Source organism: Salvelinus alpinus, chromosome 25, assembly GCF_045679555.1.
Source record: "Salvelinus alpinus chromosome 25, SLU_Salpinus.1, whole genome shotgun sequence".
NCBI classification, from domain to species: domain Eukaryota; kingdom Metazoa; phylum Chordata; class Actinopteri; order Salmoniformes; family Salmonidae; genus Salvelinus; species Salvelinus alpinus.
Genome location: NC_092110.1, coordinates 27,919,190 through 27,945,594, shown reverse-complemented (window position 1 = coordinate 27,945,594; position 26,405 = coordinate 27,919,190). Strand labels below are relative to the sequence as shown.

The 26,405-nt window shown below is 42.4% G+C and overlaps 1 protein-coding gene across 1 annotated transcript; it reads right to left on the bottom strand.

The window, feature by feature from the left end:
- Positions 1-340: 340 nt before the first annotated feature.
- On the bottom strand, positions 341-22,162 carry LOC139553759 (D-beta-hydroxybutyrate dehydrogenase, mitochondrial). Its single transcript, XM_071366406.1, has 5 exons — positions 21,813-22,162; positions 4,358-4,816; positions 2,198-2,350; positions 1,950-2,083; positions 341-1,455 (listed from the first exon to the last, which is right to left on the bottom strand). The coding sequence occupies exons 2-5, from the start codon at positions 4,716-4,718 to the stop codon at positions 1,090-1,092; spliced, it is 1,014 nt and encodes a 337-aa protein (XP_071222507.1). The 5' UTR covers positions 4,719-4,816; positions 21,813-22,162; the 3' UTR covers positions 341-1,089.
- Between the last annotated feature and the right edge of the window lie 4,243 nt (positions 22,163-26,405).

Below are 26,405 nucleotides of genomic sequence, written 5' to 3'. Positions count from 1 at the left end.
TTCTTGAATAAAACAACCACATACACAATATCTACAAAAGTATGTGGACGACCCTTTAAAATAGTGGATTCGGCTATTTCAGCCACACCCATTGCTGACAGGTGTTTAAAATTGAGCACACAGCCATGATGTGGCTGAATGGAAGCAAGTCCCCGCAGCAAAGTTCCAACATCTAGTGGAAAGCCTTCCCAGAATAGTGGAGGCTGCAAAGGAGGGACCAACTCCATATTAATGCCTATGATTTTGGAATGAGATGTTTGAAGAGCAGGTGTCCCCATACTTTTGGTCATGTAGTTCTGTATACTGTCGTGGAAATTCAGTACTGAGAGAGATTTGGTCATTTCTTCAAACAATCATCTTTATTAAATATCGATTAATTATTGCAATAATTAGGCTGGTCGACCCTCCACCCTTGAGTGTTGGACCGAATAACCTAACCTTTACACAAATGCAGAGTACAATATATAGCTGACACTAACAATGCTCAGTCATGGTTGGTTCAACCCCCCTCATGCAGACCAAGGAGCATCAAACCACTCTGGGTTCATCCTGTCGTTATCTGCACATGGGTGTTGTCTTTACCCCACCCTGGCTTAGTTTCCCAGATGCAAGGATGATTTAGAGACAATGAGGAATTGTTCTAAACTCCTCCATCTCGGTTACACCCACCACATCTCGTCTATGTAATGCAGTCTAACTAAATTGTCAGCTCAAGCCATCTCTGGTGACCATACGCCCAGATTAGCTGCAGGAAACTAGAGCGGAGACCATAAAAACACAGACACTAACAGGACAGAAATATCCTCCTATTTGTTAAGTATCAATTGCTAACTATTAATATCAAACAAATCAGGTAAATATGTAATTTTGTGGTAACTAATCCTCTTAGTTACGTCCCGGAAATCTTCTATTCTTCCCCAATGTATTGTTGGTGGGAAGGAATGCATACACTTCCCAGAGAATTTGGGACACATGCAAGTTTGCAACACAGAATAAGTGAGAAGCGCGATGTAAAAATATTGCACATTACAACATAACACAAAGCCATACACTTTTTCTACTGTCACTCCAGCATAATACAGATATTCTCTATTTGGAATAAAGCATTGCTTTTCTTTTGTTGTACATGGGACTGAGGTAGAAAACTGCATCAGTGACGCGTGTCGGCAGATAGGGAAAGGCATAGAAGAACAACATATCCAGCTTAGAGACCAACAGATATCTGCGTTTAGGTCTGTACGCTGTGAGGGCGTCCACCATAGCGTCTATGACCAGGCTGCTGTCCTGGTTGCCAGTCATACATGTAGACATGTGGTAGTTATTAGCCAGGTCCACATACTGTCTGTTGAACATCTGTTGACGCTCCTCGTCCAGTTTCTCCCAGATTTCTGTCCCTGTTCTCCTCTTCAGGATGCTGGTAGCAGGACCAAAGTTACCTGGCTGGATGATGCTCACCTGAGATCATCACCACAATGTTAAAGGGGCACTCTGAAGTTCAAACAATAAGCAGTCACACCACCAGTGTTTTGGTGAAGACCTGAGGGATGGGGCTGGAGAAATGTAACCTTTCTCAAATTCATAAACAGAGCTATGGATGCAAGGATTGGCCATCCATGATATCAAAGTTATAGATTTAACCATGTTTTGAAGCTATAGTGTTTGTTTACAATTACATTGTTTACCAACAATGAAGTAAAACAAGCTTATATTTTGGGTTCTGATGGGGTACCACAGTTGAACTACGATCATGAGGCATTTATACGTTATATTCTTCAAGAATAAATGGGTATACTGTATATCATTAACTTAAATGTCCATAAATGGACATAGCAATCACAGATTGACGTTTTAAGGGGAATGTGTTGGTTACAATCAATGTAAAAAAATATAGTGTATTAAAAAGACACACACACACAGTAATTATTATGATTACCAAGAGTTGTCTTTACCTTTACTCCAAAACCGGCCATCTCTACCCGTAGGCAGTCTGCAAACGCCTCCAGTCCTCTCTTGGACATACTGTAGGCCCCCATGGTCAGACAGTTGAAGAAGGCAAAGATGCTTGAGACGTACACCATCCGTCCTACGGAAATCAATGAACATTACACATTTTAGAACACTGTGGAGTAATATGAACATTGAATGTGATAAATCAAGAATTATGAAATGGTGATGGTAAAATAATTATTAAACTTACCTTTTGAGGTACGGACCAATGGGAGGAAAGCTAGGGAGGTCCTGATGCTGCCAAATAAGTTGACCTCAGCTATATTGCGATAATCATCAATGGAGTTCCACTCTGTCTCTGACCAGTCTGAGATGCCAGCATTGTTCACAACTGCCCAAAGCCCTTCAAACAAAACAAATCAACTTACATTAACAATGTGTGTAAAACCTGTTAAATCAGTTTTGTCATAAGTGTCTCACATTTCAGCCTGGCGTCAGAGCCATATGAAGCATACTATACATATTTATGAGCACCTCCAAGATGATTGAAACTGTATATATAGTTTTTGGGGTGGCAGGTAGCCTAGTGGTTAGAGCGTTGTGCCAGTCACCGAAAGGTTTCCTAGATGGAATCCCCGAGCTGCCATGGTAAAAATCTGTCGTTCTGCCCTTGAACGAGGCAGTTAAACCACTAGGCCGTCATTGTAAATAAGAATTTGTTCTTAATTAACTGACAAGCCTAGTTAAATAAAATATATACTAATGGTCCAGTTACTTTAAACCCGACCAAATCCAAATAGAGCTGTCATTCTTATTGAAAGCAAGTCTAAGAAGCGGTAGATATGCTCTGTGTGCGTTATTTCTATTTCTATGCTTTCTATGTTTTTGCATCTTTTACTTTCAGTTTTCCACACCAGCTTAAAACAGCTGAAAGTACAATATTTTTGGTTATGGAAAAGGTATTTCGCAGTGGTTAAGAACTACTCTATTTTAGGAACCAGGAAATGGCGGAGTAATTTATGCATAGCACATCTTAAACATATCTGGAGCAGGCTGTAATATGGTTTTGATACGCCCGCGGAGCGGAGCCGAGCGTGCGATTCGCAGTGACTAGGCCTTCATCAAGGAGCCTAGGCCTTGTGCTAGAAAGTTTTTGTAGGCCATTATCCTACATTTACTGATTGATTCATCTTAATCTATTAGCCTACATTGCTATATAGCAACAGCATCATATTTAGAGTCAGCAAACTGGTAAGTGTTTTGATTTCCCACTACCTCAGGAGGTGAAATAATATTGCCTATTGCCTAGGTGTCTGCAAATTCTCTGAAGACCCCCAAAAAAACTGATAATTCTGGATCATTTTTGACAGGTTTCACATCACAATTTCAATCATGCATTCCCTGGATAGGTTTGATGAAATAGCTTTTCTTTGAATCATATATAGGCTACCATCTCCGTTGTCTTACTTGGCACTGGAAACAAATATTCTAGAGACCTGCAAAGTAACTGTCCATCAAAATAGTTACATTTGTCACATTACGATTTGTCCATATTATCGTCAGGCTCTAGCACCTCCCACAAAAATAATTCATCGCTGATTTATCATCATTATCAAAAAATAGGTCAACATATCGGGATATGGATTTTTGTCCATGTCACCCAGCTCTACCCTAACCATAATTCCTGCAATCCAAAGGTTGCGAGTTTGAATGACACTATAAGTTCTCTAATTCGTATGATATTGTACGACCGCTATTCAATTCATAATGTTACCTAAAGAAATGTAATATAGCATGCTAAATGGAGGTATGCACAAAATCCTACAAATTGCCCTGAGCCCAGGTTGCACATTTTATGTTGTAGTTGACAACAGGTGCTTTTGAGAAGGAAAAGGTTCACTCTTAGTGTTAACAACAGTCAATGCATCATTAATAAAGCCCTGGGGGAAAAAAAGGACTTGTGAAGAGCAGGAACATCAACCTCAGAATAGTCTTAGTCATGGTTCAGCAACAGGTGTCCGTCCCACAAGCCAAAAACAGCCCCCAATGAATTTATTTTAAGTAAAAAAAAAAGAGGCTAAAATCACCAGGAATTAAGCCAAAATGTGTTACATTTATGAAATCTGTTCCAAAGTATTCCCACAAAAAAAGAGACGTGATCATGTATGACATGATTATAAAAAAAAAAAAGTCTTATTGGGTTTAGTCGTGCTCAATTTGCAGTGTACAATTGGGCTATGTTCCGCCCCTGACTATCCGCTCCGACAGAAATTGGCCCATGGCTGAATATACTGTAGTTGCCTACCCCTGCTTAGTCTTAAGAGTTTCTTTTGAGAAGGAAATTGGATCAATTTTTGCGTTAACAGTCCGTAATTGTTATGTTAAGTAACCTACTTGTAACAAAGCTCACCTTTCTCTGGCAGGTTAGATTGGACCACAGTCCTTGCCTGTGTCACATCTTCATCTTTAGTGACGTCTAGCTTGAGAATGTTCATGTTGCTGGAGCTCTCTCTGTGCAGAGTTTGGGCACCATCTCCGTTGGGAAACAGACAACCGGCGAAGACCACAAACCCCTGAGCATCCAGCCTGCGGGCCAGATGATGACCGAATCCGCTGTCACAGCCCGTTATCAGTACCGCACGGCCCACTCCTATCACCGCTTGGGTCCTGCCGCGGTACGACAAGAGCATGAGGGCCAGGAGAAAGATCGCACAAACGGATGAGACAATGATTCTTCCAAAGGGGAAGGAAGTGAGAACAGTGGTATCCATGCCAACGATGTTTAGAAGTTATCCAATAATGCTTCCCATCACTGCAAAATTGTCAGCAACAGCGTCCATTCTCAACCAGGGGTGTAGGCTATTTATTCCTGAAAGACAACAAAGAAGTTTTTTGTGCAGACTGTTGGGATGTTCTCTATGCTTTAGGGCAGGGGTGGCAAACAAACAAACAAACAAACATGCTTGTGTTTCTAGCTCCAACAGTGCAGTAATACCTAGCAATAAAAAACAATACACACATAATCCCCCAAAAATCTGAAATATCAGAACGAGCAATGTCAGAGTCCAGATTTATATTTATATACAGTGGGGAGAACAAGTATTTGATACACTGACGATTTTGCAGGTTTTCCTACTTACAAAGCATGTAGAGGTCTGTAATTTTTATCATAGGTACACTTCAACTGTGAGAGAAGGAATCTAAAACAAAAATCCAGAAAATCACATTGTATGATTTTTAAGTAATTTATTTGCATTTTATTGCATGACATAAGTATTTGATACATCAGAAAAGCAGAACTTAATATTTGGTACAGAAACCTTAGTTTGCAATTACAGAGATCATACGTTTCCTGTAGTTCTTGACCAGGTTTGCACACACTGCAGCAGGGATTTTGGCCCACTCCTCCATACAGACCTTCTCCAGATCCTTCAGGTTTCGGGGCTGTCGCTGGGCAATACGGACTTTCGGCTCCCTCCAAAGATTTTCTATTGGGTTCAGGTCTGGAGACTGGCTAGGCCACTCCAGGACCTTGAGATGCTTCTTACGGAGCCACTCCTTAGTTGCCCTGGCTGTGTGTTTCGGGTCGTTGTCATGCTGGAAGACCCAGCCACGACCCATCTTCAATGCTCTTACTGAGGGAAGGAGGTTGTTGGTCAAGATCTCGCGATACATGGCCCCATCCATCCTCCCCTCAATACGGTGCAGTCGTCCTGTCCCCTTTGCAGAAAAGCATCCCCAAAGAATGATGTTTCCACCTCCATGCTTCACGGTTGGGATGGTGTTCATGGGGTTGTACTCATCCTTCTTCTTCCTCCAAACACGGCGAGTGGAGTTTAGACCAAAAAGCTCTATTTTTGTCTCATCAGACCACATGACCTTCTCCCATTCCTCCTCTGGATCATCCAGATGGTCATTGGCAAACTTCAGACGGGCCTGGACATGCGCTGGCTTGAGCAGGGGGACCTTGCGTGCGCTGCAGGATTTTAATCCATGACGGCGTAGTGTGTTACTAATGGTTTTCTTTGAGACTGTGGTCCCAGCTCTCTTCAGGTCATTGACCAGGTCCTGCCGTGTAGTTCTGGGATGATCCCTCACATTCCTCATGATCATTGATGCCCCACGAGGTGAGATCTTGCATGGAGCCCCAGACCGAGGGTGATTGACCGTCATCTTGAACTTCTTCCATTTTCTAATAATTGTGCCAACAGTTGTTGCCTTCTCACCAAGCTGCTTGCCTATTGTCCTGTAGCCCATCCCAGCCTTGTACAGGTCTACAATTTATCCCTGATGTCCTTACACAGCTCTCTGGTCTTGGCCATTGTGGAGAGGTTGGAGTCTGTTTGATTGAGTGTGTGGACAGGTGTCTTTTATACAGGTAACGAGTTCAAACAGGTGCAGTTAATACAGGTAATGAGTGGAGAACAGGAGGGCTTCTTAAAGAAAAACTAACAGGTCTGTGAGAGCCGGAATTCTTACTGGTTGGTAGGTGATCAAATACTTATGTCATGCAATAAAATGCAAATTAATTACTTAAAAATCATACAATGTGATTTTCTGGATTTTTGTTTTAGATTCCGTCTCTCACAGTTGAAGTGTACCTATGATAAAAATGACAGACCTCTACATGCTTTGTAAGTAGGAAAACCTGCAAAATCGGCAGTGTATCAAATACTTGTTCTCCCCACTGTATATAAAATATAATAATTAAGTTCTGTATAGACAGTATATGAATAGAAAAGGTGCACAGCAGTAGTCAAATAGGATGAGCCATGACTACATATGAAGTGGGTAAAACAGTATGGAAACATTAATAAAGTGACCAGTGTTCAATGACTGTACATAGGGCAACAATCTCTAAGGTGCCGGGTAGAGTACCGGGTGGTAGCTGGCTAATAACAGTAACTGAGGTTCAGGGCAGGATACTGGGCGGAGGCCGGCTAGTGGTAGCTGTTTAACAGTCTGATGGCCTGGAGATAGAAGCTGTTTACCAACTTTGATGCACCTGTACGGTCTCCACCTTCTGGGGTGAACAGGCCGTGGTTTGGGTGGCTGAGGTCCGGGGGAGTGGAGTTCGGGATCCATGGTTTGGCCCACTGAAGTCTGGCCTCTGGCCATCCAGGCCAGATCACTGCCTCTGATTTGGCCAGTGGAGGTCACCACAAATGTCCAGGAGCCAGAGTTTATGAGAACTTTTTGACCCCTTTTTTATTTATTTATTTTTATTTCACCTTTATTTAACCAGGTAGGCCAGTTGAGAACAAGTTCTCATTTACAACTGCGACCTGGCCAAGATAAAGCAAAGCAGTGTAACAAAAACAACACAGAGTTACACATAAACAAAACGTACAGTCAATTACACAATATAAAAATCTATCTACAATGTGTGCAAATGTAGAAGATTAGGGAGGTAAGGCAATAAATAGGCCACAGAGGTGAAATAATTACAATTTAGCATTAACACTGGAGTGATTGATGTGCAGATGATGATGTGCAAAAGAGCAAGAGGATAAGTAACAATATGGGGATGAGGTAGTTGGGTGTGCTATTTACAGATTGGCTGTGTACAGGTACAGTGATCCATAAGCTGCTCTGACAGCTGATGCTTAAAGTTAGTGAGGGAGATATAAGTCTCCGGCTGCAGTGATTTTTGTAATTCGTTCCAGTCATTGGCAGCAGAGAACTGGAAGTAAAGGCGGCCAAAGGAAGTGTTGGCTTTGGGGATGATCAGTGAAATATACCTGCTGGAGCGAGTGCTTCAGGTGGGTGCTGCTATGGTGACCTGTGAGCTGAGATAAGGCGGGGCTTTACCTAGCAAAGACTTATAGATGACCTGGATCCAGTGGCTTTGGCGACAAATATGTAGCGAGGGCCAGCCAACGAGAGCATACAGGTTGCAGTGGTGGGTAGTATATGGGGCTTTGGTGACAAAACGGATGGCACTGTGATAGACTACATTAAGTTTGCTGAGTAGAGTGTTGGAGTCTATTTTGTAAATGACATCGCCAAAGTCAAGGATCAGTAGGATAATCAGTTTTACGAGGGTATGTTGGCAGCATGAGTGAAGGATGCTTTGTTGCGAAATAGGAAGCAGATTCTAGATTTAATTTTGGATTGGAGATGCTTAATGTGAGTCTGGAAGGAGAGTTTACAGTCTAACCAGACACCTAGGTATTTGTAGTTGTCCACATATTCTAAGTCAGAACCGTCCAGAGTAGTGATGCTAGTCGGGCGGGTGGGTGCTGGTAGCAATTGGTTGAAGAGCGTGCATTTAGTTTTACTAGCATTTAAAAGCAGTTGGAGGCCATGGAAGGAGTGTTGTATGGCATTAAAGGTTGTTTGGAGGTTTGTTAACACAGTGTCCAAAGAAGGGCCAGAAGTATACAGAATGGTGTCGTCTGCGTAGAGGTGGATCAGAGAATCACCAGCAGCAAGAGCGACATCATTGATATACACTGAGAAAAGAGTCGGCCCGAGAATTGAACCCTGTGGCACCCCCATAGAGACTGCCAGATGTCCAGACAGCTGGCCCTCCGATTTGACACGCTGAACTATATCTGAGAATTAGTCGGTGAACCAGGCGAGGCAGTCATTTGAGAAACCAAGGCTATTGAGTCTGCCGATAAGAATGCAGTGATTGACAGAGGCAAAAGCCTTGGCCAGGTCGATGAAGACGGCTGCACAGTACTGTTTTTTATTGATGGCGGTTATGATATCGTTTAGGACCTTGAGCGTGGCTAAAGTGCACCCATGACCAGTTCGGGAACCAGATTGCATAGTGGAGATGTACGGTGGGATTCGAAATGGTCTGTGATCTGTTTGTTAACTTGGCTTTCAAAGATTTTTAGAAAGGCAGGGCAGGATGGATATAGGTCTATAACAGTTTGGGTCTAGAGTGTCTCCTTTTGTGCTGGTGATATCTGGCCATGATATATATATATATAAGTTTGTGATATATGGCCAATATACTATGTCTAAGGGCAGTTTCCAGACACGCCTTGTTGTGTCATGCGTAAGAACAGCTCTTAGCCGTGGTATATTAGCCATATACCCCACCCCCTTGTTCCTTGTTGCTTAAATATAATATAACATTCTGCCAAGACTATAGATGTTATTGTACAAAACAGTGTCATCATCATGCAGTCTACTTTTTCCTGTGAAAAATCACACAATGAATAGGCACTTCAGATAAATACTTAGAGAACAAACTGCATCTTACGCATGGTGAATCAACAAAGTGATTATCTTCTGGACTCTGAGAAAGCCTGTTTTAGCAGTAATCGCCTGTGAAAAACCAGTTAGAGACACTTGGAAGGGGCCGATAACAAACAAGTGAAAGGTATTTTCTTATGGTGGGGTATATTTTACCAATGTCTACGATGCTGGCCTTCTGCGAACATGAGGCCATTTCAATGTAAAAGGACCCATGAAAACCAACATAGGAGACTGTCAAATGAAAGCGAACTGTCTATATTTGAGAAATTAAGGCATATATACATTTGACTAATATTTTCTATCCAAAATATTAGGAATAAGAAAAGACTTTGATTTCTGTTCAAACAGATAGAAAAAGGGTATTGGAAAACATCTACCAGAAAATGTATTAAAGTATTAGAAATACATCAAAATCCAATAACGTTGAAGTAAAGACCCCTGCCAACTAATATCAACATATATTTAGTTTTGGAGAAACTATTTGCCTTGTGTAAGATTAAGAAACATTGCCCTTTGCCTTGAAATTCCGTAACCAAAAACACATCTTTAAGATGCATATGTTCTAAAATCTCTCCCTCATGAGGAGGGAGGATAATGAAAGTTCACAGAAATAAAGTATTTTTTACTGATATCTATGTGGTGTATGAATCATTATGTGGTTAAAACATGAAATTCTGTTCCCAAATTGGTAGCGGAACTTCACAAATATCTGTAACAGAATTACTGCAATTGAATTGGCAACAATGGGAAATCATAGTAGTCACTAACCACAGTTGAGTCACTTGCTACAGTCCTCCCTTCCACTAGTATACGCTTATATTCAACTCATAACGATTGTCTTTCTCTTTCTGTCGTCTGGTGGTCAAAGCAAGTGTGAAAACAGTCTGGACAACCAATCCATGTCTCTCTTCTTTCCATTTAATGTTGCCTCTCCCGGCTCTTACTGACACCTACCCATGGGCCCAATCTCTTTACATTTACTGTAACCAGCATCCTTACCCACTGAACACCGACCGTCACTGGACATCCATGGATGTTGAAAAGTAGTTGATTTGGTGAGTCCACATTTTGGGGTTTTGGTATGGTCCAAACCAGCTTTAATTTCAACTTCGAGAGATGCTGATTTGGCCCAATCATAGATGTCTATGTTTCACAAGTTTGGACATCAAAGTACAGCACAGCACAGAACAGTAGAGTTTAGTAGAGTACAGTACATTATAGTGTCCTCAATTCAATGTTCTCTACTGTGTTCTGTACTGAACTATACTTTACTAAACATTTTTACTTTACTGTGCTCTCAACACTTGTGAAACATAGACGTCTATGATTGGTTCAGATTTGTTCCGGTCCAACCAATTTTGGTCTTGTTTGGGGGCAGAGCTCATTAAAACAATAGCCAGTGTGTAGTACAGATCAGGGACCCACGATGAAATTCCACTTCCTGTAAATCCACTTCCTGTAGTTCAATAACCAAAATAGATATCAATGTGTCATGTCATAGCTGACACCCCATTCTTTCTGCAGACATCTTTGAATCTTAATTCGGGAGAGATATTTAAAAACAGAGGTCACAAACTGAGGAAGATTTTACCAAAATGATTTTACCAAACTTTGCATCTGCACATGGTATACATTTTTTAAATGAAAAATCTGACTCTCAGCGCAATTCCGCTACCATTGAATTGCCCATTAACTCTGTTGGGTTTAGGGTGCTCTCGATATTATGGCAATGTGATGTTTGTCGAGTTGCTACGTTACCAAAAGACAAACTGAAAATGTTGTGTCACTGATCTACACACAATACCCCATAATGTCAAAGTGGAATTATGTTTAAAAAATGTACTAATTAATAAAAAATGAAAAGCTGAAAAGTATTCAACCATTTTGTTATGGCAAGCCTAAATAATACATGTGCTTTTCAAATCACATAATAAGTTGCATGGACTCACTCTGTGTGCAATAATAGTGTTTAACATGATTTTGAAATTACTACCCCATCTCTGTAACCCACACATACAATTATCTGTAAGCTAAATCGAGCAGAATTTCAAGCACAAAGAGCAGGGAGGTTTTCCTATGGTTCACAAAGAAGGGCACATATTGGTAAATGGGTAAAAAAAGCAGACATTCAATATCCCTTTGAGCATGGTGGAGTTATTAACTTTACACTTTGACTGGTGTATCAATACACCAAGTCACTACATAGATACAGGCACCCTTCCAAAAGAGGAAGGAAACCGCTCAGGGACTTCACCATGAGCCAAATGTGATTTTAAAACAGTTAGCGTTTAAATGGCTGTGATAGAAGACACCGGAGGATGTATCAACAACATTGTAGTTACTCTACAACACTAACATAAATGCCAGAGTGAAAAGAAGGTAGCCTGTACAGAATATTAATATTCCAAAATATCATCTTGTTTGCAATAATGCACTAAAGTTATACTGAAAAAAATGTGTCAAAGAATTGAACTTTTTGTCCTGAATACAAAGCATTTTGTTTGGGGCAAATCCAACACAAGACATAATTGAGTACCCCTCTTCATATTTTCAAGCATGGTAGTGGTTGCATCATGTTATGGGTATGCTTGTCATCGGCAAGGACTAGGGAGTTTTGTAGGATAAAGAGCTAAGAACATGCAAAATCCTAGAGGACAACCTGGTTCAGTCTGCATTCCAAAAGACACTGGGAGACAAATTCACCTTTCAACAGGACAATAACCTAAAACGCAAGACCATAAATACACTGGAGTTGCTTACAAAGACGACATTGAATGTTCCTAAGTGGCCTAGTTACAGTTGACGTAAATTGGCTTGAAAATCTATGGCAAGACTTGAAAATGGCTGTCGAGCAATGATCAACAACCAGGGCTTGAAGAATAATGGCAAAAATTGTACAATCCACGTGTGCAAAGCTCTTAAGAGACTTACCCAGAATGACTCACAGCTGTAATCACTGCCAAAGGTGACTAACATGTATTGACTCAGGAGCTGAATACTTATCTAATCAAGATATACAGTGGCTTGCGAAAGTATTCACCCCCCTTGTCATTTTTCATATTTTGTTACAACCTGGAATTAAAATAGATTTTTGGGGGGGTTTGTATCATTTGATTTACACAGCATGCATACACAGCAAGCATACACAGATTTACACAAAACATGTTTTATTGTGAAACAAACAACAAATAAGACAACAAATCTGTAAACTTGAGCGTGCATAACTATTCACCCCCTCAAAGTCAATACTTTGTAGAGCCACCTTTTGCAGCAATTACAACTGCAAGTCTCTTGGGGTATGTCTCTATAAGCTTGGCACATCTAGCCACTGGGATTTTTGCCCATTCTTCAAGGCAAAACTGCTCCAGCTCCATCAAGTTGGATAGGTTCCGCAGGTGTATAGCAGTCTTTAAGTCATTCCACAGATTCTCAATTTGATTGAGGTCTGGGCTTCGATTAGGCCATTCCAAGACATTTAAAAGACTCCCCTTGAACCACTCAAGTGTTGCTTTAGCAGTATGCTTAGGGTCATTGTCCTGCTGGAAGGTGAACCTCCATCCCAGTCTCAAATCTCTGGAAGACTGAAAACAGGTTTCCCCTCAATAATTTCCATGTATTTAGCGCCATCCATCATTCCTTCAATTCTGACCAGTTTCCCAGTCCCTGCCGATTAAAAACATCCACCACCATGCTTCACTGTGGGGGATGGTGTTCTCGGGGTGATGAGAGGTGTTGGGTTTGTGCCAGACATAGCGTTTTCTTTGATGGCCAAAAAGCTCAATTTTAGTCTCATCTGACCAGAGTATCTTCTTCCATATGTTTGGGGAGTCTCCCACATGTCTCTTGGCGAACACCAAACGTGTTTGCACATTTTTTTCTTCAAGCAATGGCTTTTTTCTGGACACTCTTCTGTAATTCCCAGCTCTGTGGAGTGTACGGCTTAAAGTGGTCCTATGGACAGATACTCCAATCTCCGCTGTGGAGCTTTGCAGCTGCTTCAGGGTTATCTTTGGTCTCTTTGTTGCCTCTCTGATTAATGCCCTCCTTGCCTAGTCCGTGAGTTTTGGTGGGCGGCCCTCTCTTGGCAGGTTTGTTGTGGTGCCATATTCTTTCAATTTTTTAATAATGGATTTAATGGTGCTCCGTGGGATGTTCAAAGTTTCGGATATTTTTTATAACCCAACCCTGATCTGTACTTCTCCACAACTTAGTCCCTGACCTGTTAGGAGAGCTCCTTGGTCTTCATGGTGCCACTTGCTTGGTGGTGCCCCTTGATTAGTGGTGTTGCAGACTCTGGGGCCTTTCAGAACAGGTGTATATATACTGAGATCATGTGACACTTAAGTAAAGTCCACCTGTGTGCAATCTAAGTAATTATGTGACTTCTGAAGGTAATTGGTAGCACAAGATCTTATTTAGGGGCTTCATAGCAAAGGGGGTGAATAGATATGCACGCAACGCTTTTCCGTATTATTTTTTTTTAAACAAGTAATTTTTTTCATTTCACTTCACCAATTTGGACTATTTTGTGTATGTCCATTACATGCAATCCAAATGAAAATATTTATATTACAGGTTGTAATGCCACAAAATAGGAAAAACGCCAAGAGGGATGAATACTTCTGCAAGGCACTGTAAGTGTTTTATATTTAATAAAACATCTATTAATTCCTTCACATTCACAGAGTATTTTGTGTAGATCGTTGACAAAAAAGGACAATTAAATCAATTTTAATCCACTTTGTAACAACAAAATGTGGAAAAACTCAATGGATAGGAAAACTTTCTGAAGGCACTGTATGTTGCCTATAGGTGTACCCCCCCCCCCCCCCCTCCACACACACAAGTTGGTTTGGAAGTGAGTGGAAGGCATAACTCACTTTCATGGGTTGCTCAAGTGAAACTAATTGAGACAGCATGTAAAATTGAGGCTATAACCAATCTTTGTTCAAGAGAAGCCTTTCTTTCTGACATGTTCAACAGCAGCCTGTGCTAACTGATTATAGTCAAACAATCAACAAGTCTATCACATGCTAGGGACCGGTTTATCGGGAGGGGGTCTTCAACGTTGCTCTAGTCTTTGGACATGCCCCAACTCTGATGTCTAAGGCCCATTTACATTGCCGAAAGATGGAGATTCGAGAGGTATGGGAAAAATCCAGAGAATAGATGTACAGTATTACTGTAATGTAAAGCTACAAATTTCTCACGTCTCTGCAAATTTCTCACATCTTGACCACTACCTCAAGAGGGAACACACAATCCTAGCCCAACAGTTGCCCCCCTCCAAGCAGCGCAGTGTAAACACAATTGTTTCGTTGAGCCCAATACTCCTACAGTAAAAATGACTGCGAGGAAATATAACACATTTTCAGTGCACATATTACATTTACATTTAAGTCATTTAGCAGACGCTCTTATATTCCCCCCTGAACTCATTTAAGACCGAATTCGGCCCCTGGGGCAAAATGTATTTGACACCCCTGCTTTAGGAGAATAGCCCAACCTTGCAGAGATATAACACACAAAGGACATCATTGGAAATGTGGATTGACATGGTTCTGGAATTAAGAGGAGTAGAACTAATGAGTGCAATAAATTCAACAGAAAGAATATGTAGCCCAAAAAACAAGCAACAATTAAGTGTATGCAGGATGAAATGGCGTTATAAATGCACTCACAATAGCACAATGGTCTCCTGAGCAACCACCACCATAGCCTCATATTAACAATGGACTGTGTAAAGAGGTAGGCTAGCCACAACAGTACAAACTCAACCCAAAAATCACATTAATGCCAGACTTACATTTGAATACACACGAATGGACAAATTAACCAAATGAACAAGTGCAGCTAAAATGATTAAGATCCAGGTGTTAACTCAAATCAAAATAAAGTTTATTGGTCGCATACACAGATTTGCAGATGTTAGGTGCAGAGAAATGCTTGTGTTTCTAGCTCTAACAGTACAGTAATATAAAAAACAACACAGACCTAATCCCCAAAAATTAAGAAATAACAGAACTAGCAATGTCAAAATCCGGAAAATATACACTGAACAAAAATACTAAAACGCAACATGTAGCAATATCAAACATTTTCTGAGTTAAAGTTAATACATGGAAATAACTCGGTGGCTGAGGTAATGGAGTGGGGTAATGGGGTAATGGAGTTCAGGAACTGTTTGGCCCCTGGCCAGTGGAGTCCAGCCCTTAGCCATGCAAGCCAGATCACTGCCACCGATTGGCTAGTGGAGGCCACCGGAAATTTGGAGGACCCAGAGTTCATGACCCCTTTGCCTACAGCAACTGGACATAGCCTACCCTTAAAATAGATCAGTTGACAAAGAGTAAGAATACCACAGCACTCCTATAATGCATATTATAAACTGGGTGGTTCGAGCACTGAATGCTGATTGGCTGAAAGCCGTGGTAGATCAGACCGTATATCGTTTTACTGCTCTAATTACATTGGTAACCAGTTTGTAATAGCCATAAGGCACCTCAGGGGTTTGTGAAATATGGCACATACACCACGGCTAAGGGCTGTGTCCTAACACTCTGCGTTGCATCGTGCATAAGAACAGCCCATAGCCGTGGTATATTGGTTATATACACCACACCCCCTCGGGCCTTATTGCTTAAATGTAATGTAACATTGAGCAAAGACAATATATGTTATTTTACCAAACAGCGTCATCTTCATGCGGTCTACTTTTCCAGTGAAAAAAAATATTTAAAAAAATAAATAAATAAAAATCGCACAATGAATAGGCACTTCAGATAAATACTTAGAAAATAAATTGTATCTTGCGCATGGTGGATCAACAAATCTTCTCGCCTCAGAGAGCCTGTTCTTGCAGTAATCGCCTGTGAAAAAACAGTTAGCAATACTTGGAAGGGGCACATAACAAGCCAGCGAATGGTAAAAGATACCCCACCATAACAAATGACCTACAGTTGAAGTCGGAAGTTTACATACACTTAGGTTGGAGTCATTAAAACTCGTTATTCAACCACTCCACACATTTCTTGTTAACAAACTATAGTTTTGGCAAGTCAGTTAGGACATCTACTTTGTGCATGACACGAGTAATTTTTCCAACAATTGTTAACAGACAGATTATTTAACTTATAATTCACTGTATCACAATTCCAGTGGGTCAGAAGTTTACATACACTAAGTTGACTGTGCCTTTAAACAGCTTGGAAAATTCCAGAAAATTATGTCATGGCTTTAGAAGCTTCTGATAGGCTAATTGACATAATTTGAGTCAATTGGAGGTATACCTGTGGATGTATTTCAAGGCCTACCTTCAAACTCAATGCCTCATTGCTTGACATCATGGGAAAATCAAAAGAAATCAGCCAAGACCTCAGAAAAAAAATTGTAGACCTCCACAAGTCTGGTTCATCCCTGGGAGCAATTTCCAAATGCCTGAAGGTACCACGTTCATCTGTACAAACAATAGTACGCAAGTATAAACACAATGGGACCACGCAGCCGTCATACCGCTAAGGAAGGACAAGCGTTCTGTCTCCCAGAGATGCACGTACTTTGGTGTGAAAAGTGCAAATCAATCCCAGAACAACAGCAAAGAATCTTGTGAAGATGCTGGAGGAAACAGGTACAAAAGTATCTATATCCACAATAAAACGAGTCCTATATCGACATAACCTGAAAGGCTGCTCAGCAAGGAAGAAGCCACTGCTCCAAAACCGCCATATTAAAGCCAAGCTACGGTTTGAAACTGCACATGGGGACAAAGATCATACTTTTTTGGAGAAATGTCCTCTGGTCTGATGACACAAAAATAAAACTGTTTGGCCATAATGACCATCGTTATCTTTGGATGAAAAAGGGGGAGGGTTGCAAGCTGAAGAACACCATCACAACCGTGAATCACGGCGCTGGCAGCAACATGTTGTCGGGGTGCTTTGCTGCAAGAGGGACCGGTGCACTTCACAAAATAGATGGCATCATAAGACAGGAAAATTATGTGGCGATATTGAAGCAACATCTCAAGACATCAGTCAGGAAGTTAAAGCTTGGTCATAAATGTGTCTTCCAAATGGACAATGACCCCAAGCATACTTCCAAAGTTGTGGCAAAATGGCTTAAGGACAACAAAGTCAAGGTATTGGAGTGGCCATCACAAAGCCCTGACCTCAATCCTATAGAAAATTTGTGGGCATAACTGAAAAAGCATGTGCAAGCAAGAAGGCCTACAAACCTGACTCAGTTACACCACCTCTGTCAGGAGGAATGGACCAAAATTCACCCAACTTATTGTGGGAAGCTTGTGGAAGGCTACCCGAAATGTTTGACCCAAGTTAAACTATTTAAAGGCAATGCTACCAAATACTAATTGAGTGTATGTAAACTTCTGACACACTGGGATTGTGATGAAAGAAATGAAAGCTGAAATAAATAATTCTCTCTACTATTATTCTGACATTTCACATTCTTAAAATGAAGTGGTGATCCTAACTGACCTAAGACAGGGCATTTTTCTAGGATTAAATGTCAGGAATTGTGAAAAACTGAGTGTAAATGTATTTGGCTAAGGTGTATGTAAACTTCCAAAAAACTGTATGGTTGTAAGAGATGGGGCAAAATGAGTGGCTAATAAGTCTGGCTGCGCAACTGACTAAACTGACTATGTGACTAAACTCAGCAAAAAGAAGAAGAAACTGTATTATACTTTGAAATCAGATTATACTTTGAAATCATTTATTCATCAAATCTACAGAAATGCAATTCCATAGTGCGGAAAAAAAAGTACACCCCTAGCTACAATAGTTTGTAATGCCCCCTTTGGCTGAAATAACTCCATGTAGCCGTTTCTTGTAACTGTCTATCAGTCTTTGGTGACCTGTGAGCTGAGATAAGGCGGGGCTTTACCTAGCAAAGACTTATAGATGACCTGGATCCAGTGGCTTTGGCGACAAATATGTAGCGAGGGCCAGCCAACGAGCGCATACAGGTTGCAGTGGTGGGTAGTATATGGGGCTTTGGTGACAAAACGGATGGCACTGTAATAGACTACATCCAGTTTGCTGAGTAGAGTGTTGGAGGCTATTTTGTAAATGACATCGCCGAAGTCAAGGATCAGTAGGATAATCAGTTTTACGAGGGTATGTTGGCAGCATGAGTGAAGGATGCTTTGTTGCGAAATAGGAAGCCGATTCTAGATTTAATTTTGGATTGGAGATGCTTAATGTGAGTCTGGAAGGAGAGTTTACAGTCTAACCAGACACCTAGGTATTTGTAGTTGTCCACATATTCTAAGTCAGAACCGTCCAGAGTAGTGATGCTAGTCGGGCGGGTGGGTGCTGGTAGCAATTGGTTGAAGAGCGTGCATTTAGTTTTACTAGCATTTAAAAGCAGTTGGAGGCCATGGAAGGAGTGTTGTATGGCATTAAAGGTTGTTTGGAGGTTTGTTAACACAGTGTCCAAAGAAGGGCCAGATGTATACAGAATGGTGTCGTCTGCGTAGAGGTGGATCAGAGAATCACCAGCAGCAAGAGCGACATCATTGATATACACTGAGAAAAGAGTCGGCGCGATAATTGAACCCTGTGGCACCCCCATAGAGACTGCCAGATGTCCAGACAGCTGGCCCTCCGATTTGACACTGAACTCTATCTGAGAAGTAGTTGGTGAACCAGGCGAGGCAGTTATTTGAGAAACCAAGGCTATTGAGTCTGCCGATAAGAATGCAGTGATTGACAGAGTCAAAAGCCTTGGCCAGGTCGATGAAGACGGCTGCACAGTACTGTTTTTTATTGATGGCGGTTATGATATCGTTTAGGACCTTGAGCGTGGCTAAAGTGCACCCATGACCAGTTCGGGAACCAGATTGCATAGTTTGTTATTAACTTGGCTTTCAAAGATCTTTAAAATGGATATAGGTCTATAACAGTTTGGGTCTAGAGTGTCTCCTTTTGTGCTGGTGATATCTGGCCATGATATATATATATATAAGTTTGTGATATATGGCCAATATACTATGTCTAAGGGCAGTTTCCAGACACGCCTTGTTGTGTCGTGCGTAAGAACAGCTCTTAGCCGTGGTATATTAGCCATATACCCCACCCCCTTGTTCCTTGTTGCTTAAATATAATATAACATTCTGCCAAGACTATAGATGTTATTGTACAAAACAGTGTCATCATCATGCAGTCTACTTTTTCCTGTGAAAAATCACACAATGAATAGGCACTTCAGATAAATACTTAGAAAACAAACTGCATCTTACGCATGGTGGATCAACAAAGTGATTATCTTCTGGACTCTGAGAAAGCCTGTTTTAGCAGTAATCGCCTGTGAAAAACCAGTTAGAGACACTTGGAAGGGGCCGATAACAAACAAGTGAAAGGTCTTTTCTTATGGTGGGGTATATTTTACCAATGTCTACGATGCTGGCCTTCTGCGAACATGAGGCCATTTCAATGTAAAAGGACCCATGAAAACCAACATGAAGTTTATAGGAGACTGTCAAATCTGGTGTCAAATGAAAGCAAACTTGTCTATCCAAAATATTAGGAATAAGAAAAGACTTTGATTTCTGTTCAAACAGATAGAAAAAGGGTATTGGAAAACATCTACCAGAAAATACACTGCTCAAAAAAATAAAGGGAACACTTAAACAACACAATTTAACTCCAAGTCAATCACACTTCTGTGAAATCAAACTGTCCACTTAGGAAGCAACACTGATTGACAATAAATTTCACATGCTGTTGGGCAAATGGAATAGACAAAAGGTGGAAATTATAGGCAATTAGCAAGACACCCCCAAAAAAGGAGTGATTCTGCAGGTGGTGACCACAGACCACTTCTCAGTTCCTATGCTTCCTGGCTGATGTTTTGGTCACTTTTGAATGCTGGCGGTGCTCTCACTCTAGTGGTAGCATGAGACGGAGTCTACAACCCACACAAGTGGCTCAGGTAGTGCAGTTCATCCAGGATGGCACATCAATGCGAGCTGTGGCAAAAAGGTTTGCTGTGTCTGTCAGCGTAGTGTCCAGAGCATGGAGGCGCTACCAGGAGACAGGCCAGTACATCAGGAGACGTGGAGGAGGCCGTAGGAGGGCAACAACCCAGCAGCAGGACCGCTACCTCCGCCTTTGTGCAAGGAGGTGCACTGCCAGAGCCCTGCAAAATGATCTCCAGCAGGCCACAAATGTGCATGTGTCTGCTCAAACGGTCAGAAACAGACTCCATGAGGGTGGTATGAGGGCCCGACGTCCACAGGTGGGGGTTGTGCTTACAGCCCAACACCGTGCAGGACGTTTGGCATTTGCCAGAGAACACCAAGATTGGCAAATTCGCCACTGGCGCCCTGTGCTCTTCACAGATGAAAGCAGGTTCACACTGAGCACATGAGCACATGTGACAGACGTGACAGAGTCTGGAGACGCCGTGGAGAACGTTCTGCTGCCTGCAACATCCTCCAGCATGACCGGTTTGGCGATGGGTCAGTTATGGTGTGGGGTGGCATTTCTTTGTGGGGCCGCACAGCCCTCCATGTGCTCGCCAGAGGTAGCCTGACTGCCATTAGGTACCGAGATGAGATCCTCAGACCCCTTGTGAGACCATATGCTGACACATGCACATTTGTGGCCTGCTGGAGATCATTTTGCAGGGCTCTGGCAGTGCACCTCCTTGCACAAAGGTGGAGGTAGCGGTCCTGCTGCTGGGTTGTTGCCCTCCTACGGCCTCCTCCACGTCTCCTGATGTACTGGCCTGTCTCCTGGTAGCGCCTCCATGCTCTGGACACTACGCTGACAGACACAGCAAACCTTTTTGCCACAGCTCGCATTGATGTGCCATCCTGGATGAACTGCACTACCTGAGCCACTTGTGTGGGTTGTAGACTCCGTCTCATGCTACCACTAGAGTGAGAGCACCGCCAGCATTCAAAAGTGACCAAAACATCAGCCAGGAAGCATAGGAACTGAGAAGTGGTCTGTGGTCACCACCTGCAGAATCACTCCTTTTTTGGGGGTGTCTTGCTAATTGCCTATAATTTCCACCTTTTGTCTATTCCATTTGCACAACAGCATGTGAAATTTATTGTCAATCAGTGTTGCTTCCTAAGTGGACAGTTTGATTTCACAGAAGTGTGATTGACTTGGAGTTACATTGTGTTGTTTAAGTGTTCCCTTTATTTTTTTGAGCAGTGTATATTAAAGTATTAGAAATACATCAAAATCCAATAACGTTGAAGTAAAGACCCCTGCCAACTAATATCAACATATATTTAGTTTTGGAGAAACTATTTGCCTTGTGTAAGATTAAGAAACATTGCCCTGTGCCTTGAAATTCCGTAACCAAAAACACATCTTTAAGATGCATATGTTCTAAAATCTCTCCCTCATGAGGAGGGAGGATAATGAAAGTTCACAGAAATAAAGTATTTTTTTACTGATATCTATGTGTTGTGTTATGTTCTGTTAATTACTGATGTCCCCTTAAAGAATGGAGCACCCTTGGTCATGCGCAGTGTTGTTCTATGTTATTCTGGTACTAACTCATTTCAGTAAATGTGAAGCTCCAGTTCCATTTCTTGTATTCAGAGTCTTTCTTATTATATAAATAAGTAATAAAAACTAAGACACTACAATGGCGACGAGGATGATTACCTGCAGTGTGCATCACGAATGCAGATGGAGCTCGTAGGAAGAGAGGAAGGTTTTGACCCTGTAGCACAACAGCTAGCAAGCAGTGACGACGAGGGGAGAGTTGACGAGAACGAGGCGGCAGATCAAAGACCCGTGGAGCCGGAGGGAGAAAGAGAATGGCTAGCATCGGGAAAATAGATGTGTTTGATGACACGCAAGAAAACTGGGCAACTTACATTGAACGACTGGAACAGTACTTCATTGCAAACGACATTGCTGATAACAAGAGAGTACCAGCGTTGTTGAGTTTAATTGGCCCAAAAACGTAGTTTGCTAAGAGATCTGACTGCCCCTCTGAAGCCCTCAAATAAAACATTCACAGAGATTGTGGAGATATTGCAAAATCACCTATCACCTAAACCACTCCTCATCGCGAAACGTTTTCGTTTCCACAAGAGAGATCAGAATGAGGGGGAGGGTGTTAGTACATATGTAGCAGAGTTGAAGAAACTGTCTGAACATTGTCAGTTTGGAGAGAACCTAAATGACACATTAAGGGATAGATTTGTTTGTGGACTGAAACATGAACACATTCAAAAACGTTTGCTCACAGAATCAGATCTCACGTTTGAAAAGGCTGTTGAAATTGCTGTGACTATGGAAATCGCGACGAAAGATGCATTTGAGTTGCAAAGTAAAAGAAATACTGACCTATCACAAACTTCCCTGCACAAGTTTTCACGCAGCCGACAGCGCCCCCGTGTGGCTGAAAAATGCAACAGGTGTGACAGAGATGGTCACAGAGCAGAGGACTGCCGTTTCAAAGACGAAATTTGTCACAAATGCAGTAGAAGGGGGAACATTCAAAGAGCATGCAGAGCAAAATTCAGTCACAACAGTAAAACTGAGAAAATGAAAGGGTCTGTGAATGCACTAGCAGAGAACAGTGGCAGTGATTCAGATGAACGATTAATTGGTACAATGGAGTTAAACACAGTGACTTCTCCCAGCAGTAGCATAATATGGGTGACACCAGATATCGAAGGCAAACCCCTCAAAATGGAGCTGGACACAGGATCTGCAGTGTCTATAATTTCCACTACTGTCTACAATGAGCACTTCAAGGCTATCTGCTATCCGAGCAGCTAACCGATCGCTGCAGCTGTACATAGTCCATCTGTAAACTACCCACCCAATTTACCTACCTCACCCCCCATACTGCTTTTATTTATTTACTTTTCTGCTCTTTTGCACACCAGTATCTCTTCTTGCACATGATCATCTGATGATTTATCACTCCAGTGTTAATCTGCTAAATTGTAATTATTCGATTTATTGCCTACCTCATGCCTTTTGCACACATTGTATATAGATTCTCTTTTTTTTCTACCATGTTATTGACTTGTTTATTGTTTACTCCATGTGTAACTCTGTGTTGTCTGTTCACACTGCTATGCTTTATCTTGGCCAGGTCGCAGTTGCAAATGAGAACTTGTTCTCAACTAGCCTACCTGGTTAAATAAAGGTGAAATAAAAAAATAAAAAAAATCAAGCTGAAGAACACAAATGTGTTGCTGAAGACCTACTCAGGAGAGAGATTGAGCCCAATGGGGGCGTTGCAGGTCAGAGTGAGTTATGGGGGGCAAACACAGCAGTTACAGCTGTATGTGGTGCCTGGAACTGGCCCCCCATTATTTGGCAGGGAATGGCTTTCAAAAATAGAGCTGATCTGGTGTGATTTGAAAATGCTCCACACGTTCCAGTCCAAAGAGAAAGACACAGACCAAACACTGGAACACTTGCGGAAGAAATACAACACAGTGTTCAGTGATCAGATGGGAACAGTAAAAGGCTTCACAGCAAAACTTGTACTGAGAGATGACGCAACCCCAAAATTCTGCAAAGCCAGATCTGTTCCATAGTCCCTGAGACCAAAGGTGGAAGCGGAAATCGATCGCTTGCAGGATACAGGGATCCTGACGAAAGTGGACAGAAGCGAATGGGCCACACCCATAGTTCCTATTGTGAAGAAAGACGGGTCTGTTAGAATGTGTGGGGACTTCAAGGTAACTGTGAATTCAATGTTGCATGTGGACCAATACCCCTTGCCACGTCTGGAGGACATCTTTGCTGCACTAGCTGGTGGGAAACACTTCAGTAAAATCGATCTGAAACAGGCTTACCTGCAGCTACCGGTTGAAGAGAGCTCCAAACAGTACCTGACAATAAACACACAAAGGTCTATACAGGTATAACCGCCTGGTTTTTGGCATCGCATCGGCCCCAGCCATTTGGCAATGAACTATTGACCAGATTTTGCAAGGAATCCAAGGAACCCAGTGTATCCTGGATGACATGATCATAACAGGACGCACCGACAAAGAACACCTGGCTAACCTGGAAGAGGTCCTGAAAAGACTGAAAGAGTATGGTCTACAGGTAAACTTACAGAAGTGTGAGTTCTTCAAAGACAAGATTGTCTTCTGTGGACATGAAATTGACTGCAATGGATTGCACAAAACACGGGACAAAATCGAGGCAGTGGTACAAGCACCACGACCACAAAATATCACAGAAGTGAGATCTTTTGTGGGACTGATCAATTACTACAGAAGATTCCTCCCAAACCTTTCAGCAGTACTCCAGCCTCTAAATCAGCTCCTGGAAAAGAATAGGACATGGCGGTGGACAAAACAGTGTGAAAATGCATTTCTTGAGGCAAAACAGCTCATCACATCTGAACAGGTCCTGATGCATTACGACCCTGAACTGCCAGTGAAGTTGGCTTGTGATGCGTCCCCTTATGGCGTAGGGGCCGTCCTTTCACACACACTGAAAGATGGGTCAGAGAGGCCAGTTGCATTCGCGTCACGAACATTGAATGATGCAGAGAAAAACGACTCACAAATCGATAAAGAAGCACTGGCGCTAGTGTGGGGTGTCAAGAAATTCCACGCATACCTATATGGCAAGCGTTTCACACTGGTTACGGCTCACCAGCCGTTGCTTTCCATTTTCAGTCCAAAGAAAAGCATTCCGGCAATGACAGCAGCCAGGTTACAGCGATACGCCTTGTTCCTTGCCAGTCATATGTATGACATTGAGTTTAAGCCGCCGTCCCTCCACACAAATGCAGATGGATTATCCAGACTGCCGTGTACAAGAGAAAGACAAAGGAGTGTGGATGCAGTGGACATTTTCCATACCGCTCAGCTCGAGGCACTACCGGTCACAAGCACAGTTATCAAACAGGAGACAAGGAAAGATGTGACCTTGTCAAAAACCTACACCATCTCAGGATGGCCAGCTACTGGCAGAAAGGAGCTGACTCCGTATTTCCAGTGGAGAAACGAAATTACAACGTACCAAGGATGTGTGACGTGGGGAATGAGAGTCATGATACCCCAGAAATGCCAACATCAGGTTTTGCAGCAACTACATGAAGGTCATGTTGGAATTGTCAAAATGAAGCTGCTCGCAAGGAGCCACTTCTGGTGGCCAGGTCTGGATCAACAGATAGAAAATATGGCAAAGAACTGTAGCGGATGTTTGGAAACCCTTCACATGCCTGCTCCTGTCCCAGTCCACCCTTGGGAATGGCCCACAGAGCCATGGCAGAGAATTCATGTGGACTACGCTGGTCCCTTTGAAAAGCACATGTTTCTGGTTATAGTTGATGCCCATTCCAAATGGCCAGAGGTGTTTTGCACTGACTCCTCCACCTCAGCTCAGACGATAGAGTGTCTCAGAACAACGTTTGCACGCTTCGGATTGCCGCTGCAGCTGGTAAGTGACAACACGCAAGCTTTTGTAAGTGACGAGTTTACAAGATTCATGTCAGTAAATGGAATCAAACACTCAACCTCAGCTCCGTACCACCCTGCCACCAATGGCTGGCAGAACGCTTTGTGCAAACCCTAAAGCAAGGACTCCGGGCAGCAAAACGAGATGAAGGGACTTTGCAAACAAAACTGGCCAAGTTCCTGGTCTCCTACCGAAACACCCCACGACAAATGAAAGCCCAGCCGCACTGATGTTCGGGAGGCCTCTCCGCACACGGCTGGACATCATGAAGCCTAACAGGCGTAATGAAGTGCTGAACAAACAAGCCAAGATGCTCTCCGGTGGCCGGGAGCGCCATCTCCAAACAGGACAGGAAGTGATGGTGCGAGACTACAGAAGAGGAGGGAAATGGACAAGTCATTCCACAGATTCTCAGTTGGATTGAGGTCTGGGCTTCGATTAGGCCATTCCAAGACGTTTAAATGTCTCCCCTTGAACCACTCAAGTGTTGCTTTAGCAGTATGCTTAGGGCCATTGTCCTGCAGGAAGGTGAACCTCCATCCCAGTCTCAAATCTCTGGAAGACTGAAAACAGGTTTCCCCTCAATAATTTCCATATATTTAGTGCCATCCATCATTCCTTCAATTCTGACCAGTTTCCCAGTCCCTGCCGATTAAAAACATCCACCACCATGCTTCACTGTGGGGGATAGTGTTCTCGGGGTGATGAGAGGTGTTGGGTTTGTGCCAGACATAGCGTTTTCCTTGATGGCCAAAAAGCTCAATTTTAGTCTCATCTGACCAGAGTATCTTCTTCCATATGTTTGGGGAG

What these genes read in the sequence shown, in the direction of transcription:
- LOC139553759 (XM_071366406.1), bottom strand. Translation starts at nt 4,718, where the DNA reads ATGGATACCACTGTTCTCACTTCCTTCCCCTTTGGAAGAATCATTGTC. An exon ending in ATTGGTCCGTACCTCAAAAG is followed by an intron (nt 2,084 to 2,197) that starts GTAAGTTTAATA and finishes TGATTTCCGTAG; the next exon opens with GACGGATGGTGTACGTCTCA. An exon ending in TGGCCGGTTTTGGAGTAAAG is followed by an intron (nt 1,456 to 1,949) that starts GTAAAGACAACT and finishes TGATGATCTCAG; the next exon opens with GTGAGCATCATCCAGCCAGG.